Raw genomic sequence first — 23,866 nt, 5'->3', positions numbered from 1 at the left:
GAGGTGTCTCTGTCGAAGAACACCTAACCATGTGTTTGGACATTCCCTGTTCCTCTGTGGGACTTGGCTATTCAGGAGGCTGTGTCACAGGTGCTCCCTGAAGCTGCTGGCCTGGGCTTATTCCATGCAGTGAAATTGTCATCCTCTCAGTAATAATCATGGAGTCCATGGGGGGGAAAAAAAAAGACATGGCTTTAGGATCACTTCTAACTTGCATCTACTAAACATGTAGTGAAAGCCTCTCTTTTAAATGGTCTGTGCTATGCTGTCATGTTGGGATTCCTCTGCAGTCCTCTTCCCCAAAATATCTCTTCTAAAACAGCATTTAGCCGTACAACTAACAGTTGTCACATCCAGCTTGTATTTTCCCATATCTTAACCAAATTTTGCTTTGTCAGATAAGCAGTATGTACTTTGTTTTTGGAGGGGTTTATTTTTAATGCATACCTTGTATCTTTTATATGCCTAGATACAATGTCTTAGGGCTATTTTGCACTTCGAGTAGAGATTCAAGTCTTATGGTTGCTAGGTCACTTAGAGGTTTCTCTTAGTCTTAGGCAGCTTTCACCCATTTGGCAAATTAAATGAGGTACCTGTAATAGGTTCCATCAGACCCTTTCTTGGTTTGTAGCCTATGTAGGGCAGAGGCTACAAAAAGCACAGGGACTCCTCACTGAGGACATCTAAGATTAGCATTTGTTAGTGACTCGTTATGTCTTCGTAAATATTTTTCACCCCAGTTGTAGACTCTAGCTGCTGAGCAGTGGAAGTGGTGAATGCTGCTTGGAGTTCAGGGAGCTAGTTTTGCTTGACTGAGGTGTAATATAGATAGCTAGAATCTGAATTTTCTGAATAACAAATAATGTTTTTGTCCAACCTATTGGGTGGACATGTATGAAAGGATAGGAAACAGCAGAGTATCATGATTTTGTATATTTTCTAATTACTTGCTCTCATGTGTTTTTTCGAAGGCTAAAGGCTTGGAATTACACATCTCTGCTTGTGGTGACAATTGCATGGAGTAGAAAAAAATCAAATAAGGGCTTGAAAACCACTTGTATTTACCAATTGCAATTAATTGCTGAAAACTTGAACTTGGAAGAAAGACAAAGCCTGCAGAGGGGGGGAAATACCATTCAGTCACTGTGTTCTACACAAGGCATTCAAACCTTTGTATAGGATAAATATCAGTATAGGTAAATGCAATGTGCTTTCATGCTGCTTTGTTTTTGAAGTGAGACTAGGATGTTAGAGTAATTGATGTGTAATGTGGATTAAACTTCACATTCATAGTGCAGCAGCTAGAATAAACGTTATTAATTAGAACGTGATACTCAAGTGATTAATTAGGTGATACTCAGAATTTAGCAAGAGAATATCGTATTATTTCCCACCTTATTAACTGATTTCATAATGTGCTGCCTGTAAAACAAAACTGCGTGTGTTTACTGAAAAGCAAAGCGATCTGTTCTAGCTCCTTGTGTTTTCTGCTGGGAAAACACCTAAAGAGTTAAAAGGTGGGAAAACAGTTAAAAGCAGGAACAGACTGTATGACTTTATGGCATGAGATCTTTATGATCAAAATTATATCATGTTTGTTCTCAATTCAAATGGTGAGAGGTACACTTTGCCTTAGATTCAGATACAAGTTGACGTGTAGTTCATTTGCCATCTGGGTAAGATTTACATGCAAAATACTGCAAGTGTCAGTTCCATTTCTGATTATTTTTAAATGGCTTCAGACTATGTATATACAGCATTTTAGTTCATTGAATTCTTGTCAGCACAAATATATAAGACAATTGCTTCACTAGCATTCAGTTATTACAATTATAACCTTATGTTGCATCAGCTTTTTGCTGTTTGTAGTTAGCAAACAGCATTCAAGGTTTATTTTTCCATGGCAACGAAAGTTCTGTCTTATTCAAGAAAAAGAAAAGCAAGAAGCAGAGAGCACATAAAACATGTTGAGGAAAAAGCCATTGAGAAATTTTAGTGATGTGGTAAAATGAAATGAGGGCTCATTTACTTCTGCATATCTTTTCAAAGCTTGAGTCTGTATTTAGGATTTGTGACTGCTATCAATTTACCATAACATCTCCTGGTACAGAGTCATTAAAAAAAAAAGTAGGAGAACACTAGAATACTTGAGGAAATAAAAGCCACTTGTTTTTGTTTGTTGCTTTTTTTCTTTACTCTTTCTATTTCTTGTAAGTGTATGAAGTGCTATTTAGTCACTGAAATACCAGCTGGCTTTGACAGTTCTAGTCCATGATGTCATCCACTGCTGGTGGAAAAGCAGCAGTAATTTTATGCAGGTGTCCTTTCCTCAGGTCGATCAGTTAACTCCATGCTAAGTTTGAAGGTAGAATGTCTTTTGTTTAATGCAGTGATTTTAATCTTTTTTTACCAAATGACTTTTTTTTTAGCATTTACTTTTTTATGATTAGACTGTGGTCCTATTAAAAGGTGCTACCTCTCCTCATAAACCTTGCATTCCTAATAGCTGATCATCAGTGATAACACTGTTTTAGGTGAGCATGCAAAAGCGTAGATAAGTATCTGAAATACTGCTGAGATTTCAACTTTTTCCTCTCATATGCAGAAAGCATCTCCTTTGGTTTCAGGGATCAAACAGCTCACTTTGACTTTGGCAGTGGTGATTAACAGCATTTCAACAATTTCTGGATCCTGGCTCATCTCTGCATTTGTTCTAAGTCTGTATTGTGCAGTCTGGGGTTCCAAATATAATGTGAAGTTGATGTTCCTTGATCAAAGCTGGAAGGAAAAGCTTCAAAGAATCATTTTAATATAAAATAGTAGTAAGCTGGCTCAAATTATTTTCAAGATACACCTAACCAAATAAATCCACATCCAGGTATTTCACATCAAAAAAAAACAGAAATGATAAATACCTTTTACCTCATTAATTTTTTTCATGTCTTGCATCTGCCAAACTGCCTTAGTTAAGGTTTGGGGTATTTGTGATGAAAAGATATAACTACTTTACATCACAGATGGTTCAAATCTGACCTTTTAGATGTTGACTGAATACCTCTTGAAAAGACAAAATAGCCTGGTAAATCCAGATGGTGTGTCATGATCATATTACCTGGTCATCTTGCAGGAAGAGATGAGTTTCTGGCAGGAGCACATCACACATGTTGCTGTGCAAACTGTGGGTGAGGCACAGCCTGAGGTTAGATTTTCTCAGTCAGGTTATTGAGGTAAAACAAGTAGCTGGCACAGACATCACGAATTCTGTGCATATATTTAGGAGACGCTCGTGTACACTCTTCTAGCATGTTTGGCTTATTTCTGTTACAGCTAAGATAGCTGAAAGCAATCTATGTTCCTGATATTAAATGTTTCCTCATGGTTTTATAGAAATAGGATAGAATAGTAAAAGCAGTAATGAGCTTATATATTTAGCCTATATGAATAAAAGGATGAGTGTCACAATTGATTTGTCATTTTGCCTGTTTTGAGTAAGGAGCCTGTACCATCAGGTACCTTATATTTTGGCTGTACTTGTGGTTTAGGATGCAAAATACCCTGGTGGGTGTTTTGCTGCTGGGTGCTAACATCTGTGCTCATGTCACCTTAAGGAGCACATCCAGTGGAACGAGGCTGATGGCAAGACCTTAAACCTTTGGGCAAATCTGTGACTGACTTGCGGCAGCACGGTGGTGCTGCTGTAATTGGGGAAATGGGGGAAAGTAATAGCTATAACTTCATCTGTGAAGTTTTCACCTCCTTTTTGGGATAGCAACATTCCCAATACTACATAAGCTGAGTTGTGTTGTGGCTTTAGTGCACGGAGTGCTGGGCTTCGCAAGCACAGGAAAAATGCACGACAAATCTTAGGCAGAAGCCTTGGTGTGTCTTAATTTGAAATGGGAAATGAGGCTTTAATTCAATATCTGATCAACCGTTCTTTACTTTTACACTTAAAACAAAGATATTGAAGCTGATTTTCGCTTCTGTGAATGAATAGAGTTAAAATCCTGTACCCTGTTAATACCTCAGTCCAGTCTGCTCCTCCGGTGCGTTTTCAGGGCTATTCATGTAAGGCCTATGAGAAGTCTTTTGACACTTGGAGTAAAATTCTGTTGATTACAGCTTCAGCAAGGAGGGAAGTACTTGTCCCTCTTCATACCATCCGTTGTAATAGTCCTGGTGCATATTATCATTATAACAAGCAACAAGAATCGATGGTACTGATTAATGTAATATTGCATGTAAATGAGCAATATTCCTGTGTCTTGTAGGAGGCTATATCCCTGAGACATACTTAAATAACATTAACAAAGAAACCTTCAAATAACTAAATGGTTTTAAGTTAAGTCCATAAAATCAATGAAAATAGAAGCTAAAGCTCTTGCTTATCTATTAATTCAGCACTAGGTCAGTGTTACAGCACACACGGGACAGAATATCCTTGAATGGTTTTGTGCAAGATTACTGCAAGAGGCAGACAGAGATAAGGTAAACTGATAGGCATAGCTCTGAAGTGGGCTGCTGGCGTGAGTTTGTCAAACCCCTCACACTGCAGTTCTTGTTTGCGTTAGATCACTGCTACACAAACCTTTGCTTCTGTGGCCATTTAACTTCTAAAAGGCAGCAGTGTTTAAGCTGATGAATGGCTTTAGGTCCTTTCTTGTCCCAGTACCGGAGGGAAAAACACGAACCAAACTGACCCATAAAATGTAAATGGAGTGTGTGCTTATCAAATGATTGCGTGTTTATGCTAGGAAACCTCATTGATTTTTGCTTTTATTATCATGTCCTAAAATTTTTTAACTAGGAAAGATGTCAATTATAAAAGCACTTTTTTTAGCCTGATCCTATGTGTATCCTTGCTGTTTCATGCGTCTTCACTGTAGAATCCCTTTTCCAAGGATTAACATAAACTGCACTACTGATACGTTACATCCTGTGTAATATTTGGAATTATATAGCTTTTTAATTTAATTTCTGTACTTTCCTTATTCTAATAATATTACTCCTTTAACTTTACTTCTATCATATCTTTAAGAATAGTGAGCTACAGAAGTGAATTTTACTTTATTTTTGTATTTATGGTCACTGTAAACTCCTCTGGTGTGAACCCAAGCTGAAGTCCTCTGGAAATAGCCCTGTCTCCTGTAATCATAAGTGTTATCTTTGAGGATGACAGCTTCAAAGTTTCTGGGGAACATTGTTCTCATGGGATGTTAGTGTTGTGAAGAGAGAGACTCTCACAGGTATTTTAAATCAGTTCCTTAGAGGGTTTTGAAGTATAACAGCAAGACCTTGAATTTGACTGAATACTCTGTGGGGAATAGTGTAGAGAGAGAGGGATGCTGTGTTGTTAGCTTTCAGTCTGAGGAAGGGTTTAAATGCTTGCATTTGGAACTAATTGAGACTTTTCTTTCACGTATAAAAAATGGCATGATTTAGCCAGGATATCACAGGCATCAAGGTACCACTGAATTTTAGTAGAGGACTATGCATGTCCCCTGTAGATTTACTTTCCATAGCAGAGGTAGTTTGGGAATGAAACATTGCTTGAGCTTTGCTTGGTGGGTGCACATTGTCTCAGGGGAGACCTATGGCATGGGAGCTTTTGCTTCCTGTCGTCTTGGCAGTTTTAGATTTCTGGTGGTGTTACAGCTTCCTGTTAAATTGTTTTCTTTTTTTTGGCAGTTAATTTTTTCTAGTTAATTTATTGTGGAGCTTCATACTCAGTGATTTTGGTCTTTTTAAATGTGGAAAGTATACTAAAGGGAAATGTTGTCATAGTTAGGGCTATATATTTCTTAAATATATAAACAATACATGATACAGAATTAATGGTAAGGTTCTGGGGAAAAAAAAGAACCGATTGAATAAGAGTGATTTGATAATTCAATATCATGAGGCAAGACGAAAGATTTCCCTAGTAAAATTTATCGTGAACCTGAATCTCTAGTTACAGTAATTACAAATGAAATATTTCTATCTTGGATAACCAACTTATTCATGGAATAGATAGGTTTTTCTCTGTACAAAAGCTTTGTTTCTCATCAGGTATCTGCATTAGAAACATCTGCGGCTGTAGAGATGTATGGCACCAAATTGGTAACATTAATGTTTTTGGTGATTCAAGAGGAGGCTTATGGGGTCTCTAAACTAGCAAGGCCAGTTGTTATTTAGAAGTTATTTCAGCAAGGAAGCAGCATGCAGTTGGTTCCCCTCGAAGTCTGATCCACCTTGGAGAAGCCTTCTGCACAGGGGAGAGTTTCAGTGATCGGCCTTCACGTGAATTCCTGCTTTGGCAGCTACACTGAGAAGCCCCCTGGAATATGTTCCAGTTTTCTGTGCTGGTGCTGTGAGCACTTGTTTGTGTCTGCAGGATGTCAGAGGTCACCTTCACAGCTCGTAGGGACCCATAAGCTGAGCTGGTCTAGTCATCTTTATCAGGGAAGTATTAGAGGACTTGTCCTTGGGGGACTGTGGAGAATTGTTGAATAGCTGTGAGGGTTATTTGTACCTGAGAGGTTTAGCGCCTCAGCGCAAAGCATGTGAATTACTATTTTACAGTAAGCAGTGGTGTAGTGTTAAACTGTACCTTAAAGGGATCAACAGGAATGCTGCGGTTACCCCATGTCTGGGTTAAGAGTTGTGTTGTGTGGATAGGAAACTGGTTAGAGAGCATCCAGGCAAGATCTGCCTTTAACACTTCAGTGAAGAGAAATCCTTTAATAGTGATTGACTAGATACATGAAAATTGAGTAAGTATAGAGCCAGACTTGGTTTCTACTGGTTTAGGAATTGCTTCATTGAAACTGACTTTTATACACTTAATAGAGTAAAAGTGGAACAAATGAGAGGAGTAGGAATTTAGACTTTTTTTTCTTGTGACCACTGTTAGTGGCCCATTTATATTCTGGAGTCTGTGAAAGCAATACTTGCATGCACTCCTGCCATAGTTGGGTAGCGCTGTTCAGGGCTAGGACTTCAAAAACCAGAGTAGCACATGAAGAGTAGCTAGAGGTTTCCCAGAAGGGTTGGGTAACAACAAAGACTCCTAGACCAAAACACACGCAAAATCATGAGTTTGTTGAGATTTGGATTGATGTGGTACCATGACCTGAAAGTATAGATAAAAACACTGACATAGTAATAAAAAGTAATTGACCATAAGTAGAAGAGCATTGTCTGCTGCAGTCAGAACAATATTTTGATTAAAAAAAAAGCAAGGAGAACCACAGTGGAAGGACTGGGAAGCAGCTGCAGGAAAGTTTGTTTTTAATAGAATTTTTCTATAAACTGGAAGAAAGATTTTTACTTGGGGGGTGCGGGGAAGGTTGTGTTTTTTTTTTTTAAAAAGACAAGTAGAAATTTGGAAATAGGAAGAGGTGTAAGAAGAACACAAGATGATTTGCATGACAATCTTAAGGAAACCCATTTTGGCACTCTTTAAATAGGTTTTACCATTATCAGGTGTAAGTGTTGGTTGCAGTATTTGAAATGAGTATCTGGGCTCAGTATGAGACCAAAACGTGCATGATGTTGTCCCCAGTGGAATGCACATCAGATCACAAAGCCATTCTGTGCTTTGTCTTAGCCAATGAATCTGCAGTTTCAAGTAGGATATTGCTGTACTATGTCAGGGTTAAATGACTAAAAGTATATTTGAAAAAACAGTATCATATAAGGAGCAAAAGAGAAAAGGCACAGAAAGTGTTTAATTTATCCTTGTACATGAGTCAGCAGTGGGTTTATATGCTCATTGCATGTCAAGCCTACAGAACAGGGCCCACCAGGGATGTTAAGGGCTCTGATCTTTCATGCTTGCCCAATGCACAGAAGCAGATGTTAGCTGTGGTGTACTGTGTAATAACTGGTTTTATTCATACAGGGTGGGATTACTCTGTGCTGAGTAGTTGTCACTAAAACCAACTGGGAAAGTAGTATCATGAACTCTGAAGGGATGTGAAGTAGCATAAGTATCATTTGGATGTTTACCTTCTCAGTGTTTTACTAATTTCCCATTTGGGAAATAGAGACAGAAAACTAGTCTTTTCAGTATTTCTGCTGTTGGAAAAAGGAATCATAAAATTGAAGTCACAAAGATGAAGAGAGCAATTAACAGCAGAAAAAAATAAAGGGCATCACCTCTAGTGGATGTAAGAAACCTAATTTTACTTTGAGAATCTTTATAATAGGTTAAATTATAAGATTTCATAAGAAACCATTTAAGCGATCATTTCTTGCGGAGGTCTGTCTTGTATTTCTGTGCTAATCATAAAGTTACTTTTTTGAAGGTCACAAAAATGTGGAAAATGTCAAAACTCGGAGCGAATGCCTGAGAGAATATATATTCTGTCCCTTGATGCAGGAAGCAAGGGCTTAACAGAAACGGGAATAAGAAACAATATATGGTGAAATAGTAATTGTATTAAGATGCTGATACAGTAAGGTGGAGAAAATTATGTTGAACACTTCCCAGAAAGAAACCATCAAAACCTGATCACTGAGGACTAGAGTATCCCCCACTTTTTTTCTGCAGAATTGTATAGAAATAGCACATTATTAACCTTCCTGAAGGCTTTGCAAATCATACAGGGGATAAAATGCTTTTCAGTGCTTCAGGTGTGCACAGGCTTATAGAGAAGGAATGTGAAATGAGATAAAACAAAGACAGTTTTGCCACAGACTTTCTGTGCAACCTCAAACTATATCACTCCATTTTCCTAGAAAGAAATGTAAAACCATCTCTCCTTCACAGGTGAGTTGTGATTGCAAATTCATTCATTTATAAGAAATTTGTGTACATGTGTAAGAACAGTAATAAATACAAGAAATGGTTGAAGGCAGGAAGAAGTGCTTGTCAAAAGGCACTGCTTAACTTTCTTCAGTGCCTCTGAAAATGTCCCCAGCTTGTTCTAGCTCAGGTCTCAGAAGGCCCTGAGTCTATATAACCATATAAATTACAATTAATGTTAACTTTTCACAGTAGTTGAACCTCTGACTTTCTTTTCCCTCTACTCAGCCTTTAAAAGCTGCACAAAGCACCTATTTCCGACCATGCTGCAGAAGAATTATGCTCAAGTCACCTTAAGTTAAGCCTAGGCTCATTCTTTAAATGTCGCTTCTCTAGCAGTCCTCATATTTGTCCCTTAGTATCGTACCATACCTGAACAGTAGGCTTCATCTCAAACGGCTCACTGGCATATATTTTTCCTAGTTACATATATTTAACATATTTAGTTTCTTGTATCCTAAAATCTGAGAATTAATTTTAGTGTACTTGTATCATGTCTTATATTCACAGAACCTTAATTACTCCAGTTGCTGTCTGTTGCATGTTTTGAGTCTTCGCATTGTACTTCCTCTAACCTGGTAGACAGAAGTATATGCACGGCTCCCAGTACTGCCTCACTGTGAGCTTCGCAGTACCAGAGGCCTGCTGGGTGATGTTCCATTTTCTGCCTTCTTAGCAAATGCATGATAGTGTAATGTTTTCAGAAAGGTATCTAGAGAAGTCTTTTTTCCCCCCACCTTTGGAACTTCAACTGTAGTATTTTTTTAATATTGCAGAAATCAGAAGGAAGAATTTTAGTGCATAGTTTGATGTTTTAACAAAACTTTTGAGAGAAACTAAATGCAGACTTCTGAAAAACCTTTGTTGCAATCGTATGCACTGTTTACAAAGCCTATCAAATACTCAAGAGTATGGAAGTGGATTTTTTCTATTGTCTGTGCAGCAGAAGAATGCAATGTACCCTTATTTGTACAACGATCTGCGTTAGCACTGTAGGGTTTCCAGTTCTATAGGATTTTTGTGTGATGTCCCTAGAACATGCTTTATTCTTATTTTTAAACAAAGGATTCTGAAGTTGCTCCTATACTCATATACCTAGCTGTGTTGTTCATCTCAATGATATTTAAAAAAGAAAAAAAAATCAGCAAAATGTGTTTGAGGAACTGTTTTGCTCTACTAAGTACCTGATAAGCAGTTGCCATAGCTTTCTCTATAATAGCATGAGCAGTTGTGAATCCAGTTCAGATTTACAGTACAAGAATCTCAAGGAGTCTTGGTGATCTCTTATATATATACATTACTTCTGAGAAAGCAGCACATAACTGTTTTTTTCAGCTTTCTTCCAATTCCCCTAATAAAACAAGGGACATGTGGTGTTCTTCCCAGCCTTTACAGTAACTCTTAGCCTGAAGGAGCTAAGAGTTTTACACTAAATCAAATTCTGTATAAAGAATGTCATGACCTGAGTCCTACGTTGACAAAGAGAATAGGAAAAATCTTTCACCATACTCATCCTTCTGTTGGAATAACTGTGCAAAACATGCAACAAGAAGTCAATCCCTTTTTTCTCTCCTAGACCCCTCTAATCACTGCCTAGGGAAAGGATAAGCCACATCCAATAGCACTGTCCTCTTATTTCCACTTTTTCCATCCTTCTCTTGTGACCCTCCATTAATCCCTTTCATCCTCCAAAGCCAGAAGAAACTACATCTAAAGTTACTCATCCTTTAACTCTTCCAAAAATAAAAATGCTGCGACTGCTTCTGAAAAATGCCTTATTTGTGTGAGTACCTGTGATATTTCTAAAGATTGCAGACATCTGTGAGAGCTGTGTGAACTACTTATTTTTAATGGCACAATATTGACCTAGGGTTGGTGTTTCAGAAAACACAACAAAACAAGCTCATCCCTTTACAAAAGGCTACCAAGGGCTTATGAACCACATGAATTCCACTTAGCTTTGTAAAGTAGGGCATAACTGCAAGTTGGTTTTGTAACATGGGCCTTGTCCTGGTTCTCTGGCTTTATTTTCACTTCAGAAAATGCTGCATTTGTATTCAGTTAGTCGGGGGCATTTCACATGATCAGGGAATCATGGTTTACTAAAATGGATCTAATTTTAAATATACATTAAAAAAAGCCCCATATTTTATCTGCTATGTTATGATATAGAGCTTTTAATACAACAGCTTGCTGTCTCGCTCATTTTCAGATTTACCACTAGACAAAAAAAATTGTGCAACTGCTATCGATTCAGTCATTACTATTACCAAGTAAGGAATCAATCTGTAGTATATTTCTAATGGTCATGTTAATGTGGTTTTTAATGCTTAAAAAAATATTTCAAATGCTGTTGGGGTAACTTCAGTTTCCCTTTAAAAGATACTAATTAACCTTTGACTAATTTAACTGTTACTGGATGTAGGAATTTTTAATGTGCTAAAAGTGAGGGTGATTTTATTCTCATGAGCTGGCATATGGGAAGAGCATACTGCAGTATTATAGGAAGGAAAAATGATTTTATACAACTTAAAACGTTAATTTACTTCTGATGGTATGACCTGAAGTTAAATTAGCTCTTTCGGAATGTTTTTCTTGGTTGCCTGGTGTCCTGCTGCCAGGCATTCGTATAATTGCTTTAACCCCTGGTCCTGCAAAATATTTAAGAAAAAAAAGAAAGTATGGTTAAGATGTAACTTTGCAATTATAATTACATTTTGTTTTAGAAAATTCTACATGGAGCTTTAGGCACTGTAACATTTAATTATTAATCTGACAGAAGAACCAGCATAGTTAAAATAAAGAACAATAATTTGGCAACTATCTACAGAATCCCCTTCCCCTTCTGAAAATACACATTGAGACTTCTGAACTATCACTGAATAAATAGCTTCTGCATCTTCTTCCTGCTTCCTCTGAGTCTTGTGGAAGGGGTGAGGTGGTGTGGGCAATATCTGTGGTTTCTCCTGACACGTGACCAGGCAAAAGCATGTTCACAGGGCCTGAAGGAGACAGCGGCTGGGAGCGTGCTGTGTGGTACTAGAACCATTCCTGTTGTTCATAGCCAGACCAGTGCCCGAGGTGCCTGGCTTTAATGGAGCATCATTTCATCTGCAGCAGGAGGCTGTCTGCCATGCCCTGGGATTTCTGTTCTACAAAACAGATAAAACTCAGGCTCTGCATTCGCAATTTGCACTCTTTGACAATATCTCACTTCTGGACTTCATCAACCAGAAGTATGAAATCAATACAGAAGATGGGAGCTGTTAGCTTTGGCCTCAGTTCTTAGGGGAGCTGTTTGTGTGTTTAAGTACAATTTCTATGTAATGCTGCTTGCAAGACTAGTCTCTAGTAAAGAACTTTTATGTATTTACTGATAGTCATTGTGACTCATCAAGTAAATGATATTCATTTTCCAAATTAGTACTGTATGCCTGGCGAGTATGGACCACAGCTGTCTGGAAAGCACATTAAATGTATAATTTTCTTTTTAGGAAATTAAAATTCAAAGTTATAGTGAAACATTGGGGCAAATTTTTAGTGATTGGAGATTAGCACATTTTTTCCAGTGAGAAGTCTTAGGGTGTAAGGTAACAGGTTTTCTGGGACCCAAGTAATTGTAAAGAAATGTAAATGAAATTTCTTGCTACCAAAACGGTACAGGTTTCTAGATACTTTGTTCTTCACAGGTCCCAACAACAGAATTTTGTCTCTAAAGGATGATGCCAGGGAGCTTTTACAGACCTTTAATTCAAGATTGAAACTCAAAATGGGCTCTGCAGTTTATTATTTGACAGAATAGATATGACAGATGCAACTAGTTGGAAGACTTTTAAGGTTCAGTGAATTTTGCATATGACACATATTTATGTGAATCACCCATCTGTGCTTTCAATGACATGCACTAATATTCAAGACAATAGCATATCAGACTATTATATAGGCATAATGGTGCACAGCATGTTCAATTTAGTGAGAATTTTTAATTTAAATTCTTCCTGTCTGCATGAAATGAACTCCATACTCGAATTAGCAATGAACTGGCAAGTTTTATAAAACTATGAAATTGTGTCAAGAAGTGAAACCACAAATCTTCCTGGGTTTCATGTGAGGAATGTGTACATCTCCCACCCCCCACTTGTCTAATTTGAACTTCTGGAAACTGGAGTGGGATTCGGAAACATCAGTCAACACTCCTTAACCATTTCTGACAATATGAAAATATATTGAATTCTCTTAAATGAAGAGCCTATTGTACTTAGTTTGTATAGAAGTCTTATTGTCTAGAATTATTTCAAAAAAATAAGATTGCATAACAGTGATAACAAAATAGAACTATTCTATCAAAAACTTTTGAGATGAAAAAAAGACACTGAATATCATTGTTTGGTGTTCCTGACCAATATTGTTTCCAGGAAACCTAATTTCACCAATAAAAAATTTCGCCAACAAAAGAAAAATGAAGTTTTGTTTTTGAGTTATCAGTAATAAGTTTTTTCTTGCTTTCAAACTATTGTCTGTATCTAGTCTTTTTCCATCAGATATATCCAAAGTATAAAAAGAAAATTGCAGGAGAAAGGGGATTAGCAAAAACTAGTCATTTATGTCCACATACACTTCTAAAACTTTCTCCTATATTAACTTTGTGATTTAAAAGTAGACTTAGCACATCTATAAATATGAAGGTATGATTTAGAAGCTCTAAATCTATTGAAGTTAATTGGATTGTTCCTATTTCTATACATACATTTACACTTCAGTTAATAATTCTGTAGCTGAAGAGCCAAAAATAATGTCTAGTGTTACCAAAACTTTAATGAATCTACAATGCTAGCAAACTAAACCTTAAAGGAAAATTGCGAATTCAAAATTTTGCCTCCACCCTATGGTAACTTCCCATTGCTGATGATTAAGTAAAAACAAGGAGTGAGATTCTTGACTGATGGGTCCATAAGCAAAATCGATCTTTGCTGCCCCATAGGAAAAGCTGCCTGTTCCAGGAACTACTTTAGCTTTTTCCATTTTGGTAGCTTGGTAGTCTGAAATACTGTTCTGCTGCAGTAGTTTGTTGTGCTTGCTGTAAAAATTCAGCTCAGTGGGATGGAGCTTGGATTATTGTGATATTTTTGTTAACTCCAGTTGACTAAGGAGTCATGAGGAGTGTCTCAAAATTATCCCTATAGATTTGATTACTTTCTAAACAGAAGGTATTCTAATCATATTAGGGACTATTTTTTAAAAAACAAAAATACTAACTTGAGAGTTAGTGATTATAAAGTAACTGAATGTGATGCACAGTTGTTACAGAACTCCATATTTAATTTAACTACTGGTCTTTTTATCAAAAGGAGTAGTGTGAAACCATGGACCATTGTTATAATTTAGTAATTCACACTGCTTATGGAAATTTCATATTTGTTAGGAAAAGAAAGTACCTTTTACCACACCGGGATTAGCTTTAAAAAAGAGAAACGTAGCTCAGTATAAAAACTAACTGTGCCCATTACAGTGATCCTACATAAGTAGACTTCTGAGAAGGAAATAAAGTGAGAGTACCTTTTGTCCAGTGCCGAGAAATGTTTTGCTTTTATCTGCTGTGCATTGTAGTGCTTTCCTCCAGAGAGCACAGTCATTGTCAGCAGATAAAGAATTAGAAATGTTATATTGTCCCAAACCTGTCAACTCTCACCTAAATGGATGTCATGGAAATGGAAGCAAGGGCTACTCTGACATTTTGCTATTAAGTTTGCTGTGCTTTTGTAAATAATATATTGTAGAGCCAGACTTGACATTTTGTAGATCTATTTTGATGATCGCTTCCTGCTCACCAGCTTCTGTGTTAAGGTAATCAATTTTTAAATAGGAATCATGAGTGGAAAGCGTCTACTAGAAGGTTTTTGAGCCTTCTGTCCTTCTATAGGAGTCGACAGGAACTGTGTAAATATGTGGTCCCAAGTTTTGCTGCTTGTCTGTAAGTTCTGCTTCATTAGAAGTGATGCACTGGTTTCCTTTCATGCTCCATTCAGTATAAGGTTTTTATCTATCCAGTTGGGAATCCGTAATATAAAATGCAGAGCGAGTCAACTGTAGTTTCAAAACAAGTACCATGCTAATATTGAAAACATGTCAAAATGAAATTTTTTTCTTGTGACATCTGTTTGATCCTACTAATCTTCAAGTGCTGGCTGTGCTCTTCTTGTTTTGTGACTGCTCCATTGCCGAGAAGTTTTGAGTTTTCCTGCCTAAAATTATGCTCTTCTAAAAATACAGTATGTAAGCATGAGAAAATACTTCAGGCAAGGCACTTTTCTCCTGACCACCTTTTCCAGAAGTGCTGCCCCCACAGATCTCTCATTGCTGTTGCTCAGAGCTGGGCACTTTGATTCTGTCAAAAGGTGTGGTAATGCAGGCAGGTAAAACCGTGTCTAAAAGCTGGTGACCACAATTCCAATTAAAGGATCTTTTAAGGATGCCTTGAAAGCTTTGAATAGCAGAGAAACATCTGACTTGGAGTATCTTGGTTCTTTAAGATCCAAGTTAATGGAAAGTCTGTAGTTCTGAACACCAGGTTATTAGTGTTGGTGCTTATTGATTTTTATGTATTTCTATTTATATTTCAGTAATGCTTAGAGCTTCAGATCTGTGGGAAGAATCTGTTAAAAAGGTACATAGTAGAACTCACCTGTAAATATGTGTACATATCTCCAGATAGCTGTACATAACCAAAAGAATCAGACCTTTATTTTCCTGGGAGAAACTTTGTTGTATGACTGTTTTAAGGCATTTAAATGTCTCTACATGCAGATATAAAGTATCAGAAGTATTATCTCTGCTCTCTGAGATCAAGAGAGGCAAAATTGGATATAATAGTGAGAACAAGGAAACTCAGTGCCATAGGTACAAGCGTCAGCATTAGATGATGGGGAAGTTCTGGGTGATGCTGAAGGCAAAACTTTATGATTAACAAATAGGATCAGACTTCCTTCTTGCTGCTCAAAGCATTGCAAGAAGTGTAGTGATTTGGGGTTAGTGAGGACATCTATAGACAGAGCACTTCATTGATCAACTCCCTGCCCCTGTCTGCTGAGTGTTTGTGGGGAGGGTTGGATTGCAGTCAGCCATAAACTACATTTTTCCCTTTCACCACTTTTTTGAAGAACTTCAGCTCTGTGAGGAAACTGGAGAATTAAGTTCCACTGATAGTAACATATTTGGAAAATAAAACTTGCAAATTACTTATGATCTCTATGGGATGCAAGATGGCAAAAATAACGCACAGGTTACAGTGGTACAATGAATGGTACAGAACTGAAAAGCATGTGGCTGAAAAACAGATGACATGGAGTACACTGGGGAAGGGAGAACTTATTTCCATCCAGACTCTTATATGAAAATACTATGCATGATTAAGTTGATTCTCTGCAATGTTCAAGTCCATGGTTACGTGAAGATGTTTTTGCTCTATTTAGGATGTGGAAGTGGGTTTTGAGAGCTGGACTGTGTACTCAGGTGTGCCCTGAACAATACTATATAGCTGCTGCTAACAGCAGCCTATGAAGTTAATAGAATTAGTTGTGGGGAAAAAAGGCTTTCTCGGCACAATGCAGACTGACAGCATTTGTCCCCAGCAAAGGACCCAAAGCTATCTCACCTGTGCATGCGGCTGTTCTGGACTAGTCTTTTTTCCCATTCCAGGTCTGAGAACAGAAAGACAAAAATAAATAGAATAAGAAATTTTAAGAATGCTTTTAATCATTTTGGTATTTAAGGCAAGAGGTAGCAGAGAATTTTTTTCTAACATCTCTTTTCCTTGTTGATGGCCCAACCCACCTGTCTGAAACAAAATAACACAAAAAAGGCACAAAACCAGCAACAGAGGGCCCAAACCTTATCTTTTTAACTTTTCTTTAGCGTTTCTTGGCTGTCTACCTTCTTATATGATTTAAAAGCATTCTTTGCTTACTGCATCCTGACTTGCATTGCTATTACAGCAACACTACAGAGATTTGAAAGAATGTGAAGATTAATGTTGATATTACAATTGGCAACTGTGAATTTTCGTTTTGGAATTTAAAGTTTGGATATTAAAATTGCAGCTTTCTTGGTTGCATTGCATGAGTTAAATACTAATTTTTTAGGCTTCTGATCTAAAACAAATTCAAATATTCCATAAAGTTAGGATGCAGTTTGATTATGGGAGATGTAGAAAATAGATTTAGCATTTTATTTATATGTATACAAATTGAATAAAAAGGTGTTTATTAAAAAAAATAATAACAATCTTATCACAGAGCTTTGACAGCATGTCCAAGATACTGAGATTCTATTTATTGGTTAGCTTTGTCTTCAGAATAACTGATTGAAGTTTTACTAGTTAGAAGCAGGACTGAGCATCCCAAATTTCTGATTTGACGACCTGACACAGATGCATATAGGAGCGGAGCAGTTCTGTTAATGGGAGTGAATCTATCTGTATATTATTAGGAGGTTTAGCCTGTTGACTTCAGAGAACTTACTCAGAGGCTTAAAGTTAAGCATGTGCATGAGTCTTCATTAGGGTCTGAATTGCAGTCGTTACCTGTAGAGAGAAAACTGATGCATAATCTTGAAGTTCAGGTGGTGGCATAGCTGTGTAACGCTGCATTCCATTATTATAGTGGTGGTGTCACCCTGGAACATGAGTATCTGTAAACATCATGAATTATTAATGTCAGTGAAGTGTTAAAAGCTGCATGGACTTGTGATATAGGCTAGTAAAGTGGCACAATAGTGGTAAATGCTGATAACCATACAACAATTACTAGATTTGTTTTTTGTCGGTTACTTGCCCATCCCTTGCCTATGGAGCTTTGTACTCACACTGCAGTGTTTCTTGTTAAATGCATGGGCTGTCTTTCAACATTAGCCAACAGAGTCCCAGTGTGTTTGAAGCATTCTTCTTGTTGCAGGTAATCCCTATGGGAGGCACAGCCACTGCTTTACCTCAAGTGTCTGCTCCTTTCCTTAGTCGTTTCTTTGCTTAGCCCACTGGAAAGTAAAATGTCTCTCTCCTCTCCATGCTCCAATGTGATTTTTTTTTTTCAAGGGCTAGAACAGAAGTCAGCGTGGTTCCGAAGCTGCTATGTCTAGAATAATTATCAGTCTGTTAGTTCTTCTCCAATGAATTGCTTCATCCTTGTACTAAGTATGCTCTGCATCAGTTAAGTTTTCATTGCAACCTGTAAGGGTTAGCAGATAACTAATTTAGGATATTAGCTTGGTACTTCGTGAGAAGTTAGGAAAAATCATGTGTGCCATCTCTGAACCTGTCCTGTTAAATCTCACTGGTGTGAGCAGTGCAGTTGTCCATGCTGCTGTGGTGGGGATGGAGTGGAGCAGAGCTTCACCCCTGGGGCTGCCATCTCGTAGGGCACCCTGAGGCTGCCCTGGGCAAGCAGGCATCTAGGAGGATAAGGCGTGTGCTGCTTCAGGGCTCGACATGGCTGTCGTGTGGATGGGCCTCGGGACACCAACTCACTCAGTGATTTGCACTTATCCCATCTACTCCCTAGTAATGCTGCGCGACTGTGTAAGGCATATCATGTAACCAAAAGCCGTTTAGAAAGGAAATTAGATTTATGGAGTGGCCTATTGCAAAGGGAATGGGTTTTAAAGAAAGGCTGAAACGAGGGTTCATTTGGGATGCTCTCCACAGGATACGTGAATGTAAAGTGCCCTCACCTTGGAGAATACACTGAATTTTGGGCTGCACCTAAAATGGGAAGCAGAGAAGTGAAACTATCCAGTCGTGGATTTTCACCTCATTTAAATTCATATAAACGTAGTGTTGGGTAATGAAGTTCCTTCAGATTTAAGGGAAATCAAGATCCAGCCAGTGTGATTAATCTTGTGAATAAAAAGGCTCAGGATTAAACCTTCTTTGTGTGACACTTCAGCAATATGATTTTATAAAAGACACAGCAGGAGTTAGTCTTGAAGTGTCAGAATAGCTTCTTTAGTGACAAAGCATTTATACATGTAAATTTTCAGAGAAAGTTGGCAACCCTTTTGTGGGTTCAATTTGCACCTGTCATTCACTTGCAGATGCAAATTTGAGTTACTTGCAGCTCTAATTACAGTATTTGATTGTCATCATAAATCAGGTAGTAAGAGGTGAAATGACTGAGGTTTGTGCCATCATTTGTTGTTAAAACATGAGTGCAAATGTTATCATCAAAAAGCAAAGGCAACCGGGGCTTTGCCCTGCTGGTACACTTGACAAATAAGTACACTATGCAAATAACAGGAACGTACAGGGGAGAAATAACAAGGAAAAGTGAGCATGTGGTAAAAGCAAGACAGTAATAAGGGGAAATATAAAGTGGATTTTTTTGTCTATTGCGACAAAGTATAATGATAAAGATTTCTTTCTGTTAGGTTTTTCGTTTAGACCCAGCTGTCACTTGTACCTTCTAAATATCTCTTCTATAAGGAATTCTAGTCTTCTGCTGACAGCTTTCTAATTTTCAAATGAAAGATAATGATTTTATAAAATTATTCATCAGATGACTATTATGCTGCATCTTTCCAATTTGTCATTACGTTTATAAGAAAAACTATTATATAGTTATGTTTTAATTTCAACATATAAGATTTTGATTTTTGAATTCTCTTCACTGAAAATGTTGGTCTGAAGATTGTTAATTATAACTCATCATTAATTTCTTTTGAATTAAAACCATGAGGTAGGTACAACATGTTATTGTGCTTCAGCTAACATCTGCTAGACTGATAATTCATCACAGATTTTTTTAGCTAGAAAAATATGATTCTAGTGAAAAATTATAGTTGAAATAACAATGGATTGGTTGTTTTGTACTTGAATCCAAGTAGTACCTAAAAAGGCAAAGTAATTTCACTCCGTTGGTCTTTAAGCTGAGTTAAACTGGGCTAATGAAAAAGAAATGGTCAAGAAAGCATTTATCAAAGTTTAAAGATGCAAAAATAATCATTTAATGTGTGTATAAATAGATTCCATGGTGTTGCAACCCACTTAGTGAATTATTCTAATACCTGTATTATTTCAGCAGTTTGCCATAATCTCACCTCTTTCCCTTTTTATTGAACAGACACCTTAACTCAAGGAATGGTTATTGCTGTGGTGGTTTCTAAAATGGAGTCTGCCTAACCTAATGTAAAAGGTCCTTTTCTTCTTTCTGACTCTTCTCATTACCAAAGGAGAATATTTTGGCCCAAATAGTGGCTGTATACATAAGAATAGATTAGAGATTTTGTGCTGTTTTACAAAATGGTGTCAACTTCCACTATGAATTTCTGGTGACAAACAGCTTTCCTAGGCTGAAAAGCTAATGACATCTACAAGTGTCCATCCCTCCCATGCACGTGTGGTCCAAAAGGCCAAAGATAATTTCTGGTGAATCAAGATCATAAAGAGAGAATTTATAATTGGCTTTAATGTATTTGTGAGCCGCAGTACATTAGTCCTTCAACAAAGGGAACGATTAAAAACAGTATTAACATGGCTGGACTTTAATAATTTCTGGGCACATAATTATTCTTCAGCTAACAGGTATTTCTCTCATTCTGAGCAAAGGAAAGCCACCTGCAAACATGCAGGGGTCAACTATAGAGATTTTAAATTTTCATGTTAACACTTATTGCAATGCAAATAGAATAAATATTTGAATAACTTCTGTAATGTAAGAACTATTCTCAAATTAAATGAGTAAAGCATGTGTTAGATTCCCCTTTACACAGCATTCCTTTAGTTTTTTGTAGCAAGACTATTCATGCCCTTTAGGGGGCATAAAATGAAGTAATGGCTTTTTTCTAATGGATGCCCAATTTTATAAGTAAAGTGATCAAAGAATAGGAGTGAATGAGCCTTTGTGAAGGGTGAAGAGAAGCTCCAATTGAACAAGAGTGGAAAGAAGTGGGCCAAAAAACTTTGGTAATCATAATTCTATAGAATTAGGATTATAGAATTCTATAGAATTAGGATTATAATATATATAAATATATATCTATATTTTTCTTTGTTTGAATCAGTAGTAGAATGTTTTGGGTTAGAAGGGCCATTTAAAGATCATCTAATCTAACCGCCCTGCCACGAGCAGGGATATCACTCACTAGAGTTTGGTTTGGAGTCTGTCATGTCTTTGTTATCAGTATTTGTAAAGTTAGTTCCTAGTACCTGAAAAGAATATTAAAAGGATGGAAAAAAACTGAAGAATTTTGCATTGAATAAATTGACAGGGCCAAAGAAATAAATCCAGTTGAGGTATATGTTTAACGTACAAAATCATAAATTTTCTGTAGAATATTATTTCAAACCTGCAGAAAATAAATGAAAATGGTACACCTACTACGTAAGCCAGTCCTGATTTATTTTTAATTAAAATGGCTATTGCTGTTTTGTAGGATCTTTCCATAAGATTGAAACAGGCAGCAAAGAACAAACAGCTGAATTCAGAGCTCTCCTTCCTCTTTGAGGGTTCAAGTGTATAGCCCTATGTTGCTGTGTGCTGCTTCAGATAGCAATATGCACAACAGGTCTCGAGCAAATGTTTCTTCTAGGGGTTGCAGAAAGGTTTACAAATACAAATTGTTTCACTGTGTAGCTGTATGTATAGGTTAAGTACATATAACAGGTAAATAGTTCCATGCCTGTAGCATGACGTCTAAACTGTGTTGGTTTCTAGACCTTGGCCATCACTCTAATTCCAGGAAGCTGAAAATCTCTACTGCATTTTGGTCTGTAGTTCTCTAAGCTAACTGTTGCTGGGGGGGGGGGGGGGGGGGGGGTGAATATGGTCCACTATACTTGCAGACTGGAGTGAAGTCATGGCAGAAATTCTCATCTTTCTTAATAGCATCAGTGGTGCCTGGTAGGTCTGCCTCACCTCTCCGTCAGGAACGTCTCTCTGCTTCATGGATGGGGCAAGCTGAGCCCCTGTATTGGGAGAGACATAAGGGGTATGAGGAAAGCATGACCTGACCTGTATTGCAGCATGATTATGAGGAAGATGGTCTGACTTTGTGCCTTTTAGTGAAACTCACACCTGTATAAATATGAAAATCACCCGGGTTATCTTTAATAGCTAACCCCAATGATGTTTCACTAGACTATAAAATTATAGATGCTTTGAGGTCTGTCCCTTGTGTTGACATATTGAATGCAATACGTAACTGATGTTGAGATCTGGAACCATAATCTAAACAAAATACCACAGAAAGGCCAGGTATTAAAATCAGTAGCATTCATTATCATGGCTTCATACAGAAAAGAAATTGTCCCTCTCCGTGCAAGTTATTTGGATAAATGTATGCTGTTTGCCTTTCCAGAATCTACTGTTCCTTTCTGGTGACTTATTTTAAAATATAAGAAACTGCTAAAAATGTGTATGTGTATCTTTGGTTGTCTGCCTCTCCATTGCTATTAGATGCATAGCTCTAAGAATTTTACGTTCATTCCTCCTGTACACTGTGCTGAAAACCCACCATGAGATTGTTATTCTTTGTATACATCTTTTACTTTTGTAATTTTATTCTTTCAGGAGTAAGTTGCTGTGGTATGAGAGTGGTGGGCAGAGAGGCATTCAAATGTGCGCATTCAGATAGGGTCGACTTATCTAATGCCATATACTGTGCAGATTACATCCAGGGTTTCCATTAAGAAAAGCTATTGCATTCACCAAGGTTCCGTACTGAAGAGAATGATTGTTGCAGGTGTGACTATAAAAATGCTTATGTTTAATTTATGATGTATAATTCTGGTGTTCTGTATTTAGAATGGGTTTAAAACTGTACTCCTGGTTGATGCAGTGATTAAGGTATCGAGCTTTGGTTTTCAATAACATGGTCCAGCTCCTAAATTCACAGTTAAAATCTCATGGTACTTCATGAGTTCTCTGTTTCTCAAATCCATGCACCTGGTACAAACATTTTTGAATTTTTTAAATGCATCACTCACATACATAGTATTTTGCCTAGGAACTACAGGTTTAATGCTGAGTAACTAATATTGTGTAAAATAAGAGCTAAATAGAGCATTTCCAGTACAAATGTTTTAATACTCCATAGTGCCTAGAGTTAATGCATGTCTCTTGCCTACATCTACTGCAAATACCAACACATACTGTTCATCTTTTTTTGTTATTTCTGTCTATTGCTATTTTATGCATGAGAGTTCTTGTTTTCAACTCTGTGCTTGGCTGGCTTTTTCTTTTTTTTGTTACTTAGTCCTGTGTTTGTACTGATTGCTTTTTTGCATGCAAATTACAGAATGTCATGGAAATGAGAGAGCTCTGAAAAAAAAGGAAAGATAATGCTGAGTTCCAACTGTCTTTTGTTTGTGCGTAAGTGTGTAAAATATGATGTGGAAATATTTTCAAAATGGCCTTTGACTTTCCTTCTGGTGTATATTTTTATTACTCAGTAAATGAGCGGGCATTTTTCCCATTGGAAAAGTGATTAATCTATTAATAAGTATTAACGATATAGTGCTGGGCATAAAAAAAATTGTCTTGCAGTCTATTTATGGAAATAAGGAATTATATTTTGCATCCTGCCCAAGCTAAAACTGCAATTCCATATTCAGTGTAACTACTGTATACTGTGGGAGAAACCCTGGCCCCATTGAAATCAATGGCAAAAATCATTGTCTTCAGTTGGTCTAGGATTTCACACCTGTTTCTAGTTTACATATGGATTTTCATGTTTCTTTATAAGTTTCTTTATAAATATCTCAGCAGGTAGTCAAAGGTTTCAAGGGAAACTACAGTTCTATTTAAAAGAGAATGTAACGATTGTGTCCCTCCTCCCACTCCCCCCCCAAAAAAAAAAGCGAAACCCATGCTTTTCTTTGTAAAGCATGAGCTTAAATGGTTGAACTTGGAAATGTGATTTAGCATTTCACAGTAAGTTGTTTTAACCAAATGTAGACAGTTATTAGTCACCTTATTGTATTAAATGAAAGATAATTTGGCATTTCTTGTATCCACTATTACTAAGAAAAAAGTGCATGAGTATAGTTTATTACGGTGGGTATGCTTTTAGTAAACAAGCTTGGATTCT

General features: G+C 37.1%; 1 protein-coding gene across 7 annotated transcripts in view; it reads left to right on the top strand.

Annotated features, from left to right (window-relative positions):
* The window catches only part of NLGN1 (neuroligin 1), a 374,128-nt gene that overhangs the window by 148,406 nt on the left and 201,856 nt on the right, over nucleotides 1–23,866 (top strand). Inside the window, exon 2 of one of the 7 annotated variants that reach the window (XM_040567193.1) lies at nucleotides 23,075–23,148. The exons of the other annotated variants lie outside the window; for them this stretch is intronic. Within the exon in view, the coding sequence (XP_040423127.1) occupies nucleotides 23,118–23,148 (31 nt within the window). The 5' untranslated portion in view covers nucleotides 23,075–23,117. The remainder of the gene's footprint in view (nucleotides 1–23,074; nucleotides 23,149–23,866) is intronic. 7 annotated transcript variants of the gene reach the window in all.

The sequence above is a fragment of the Cygnus olor genome, chromosome 9 (assembly GCF_009769625.2).
Source record: "Cygnus olor isolate bCygOlo1 chromosome 9, bCygOlo1.pri.v2, whole genome shotgun sequence".
Lineage (NCBI taxonomy): Eukaryota > Metazoa > Chordata > Aves > Anseriformes > Anatidae > Cygnus > Cygnus olor.
Note: the sequence above shows the minus strand (reverse complement) of the source record. Positions and strands in the feature narration are given on the sequence as shown.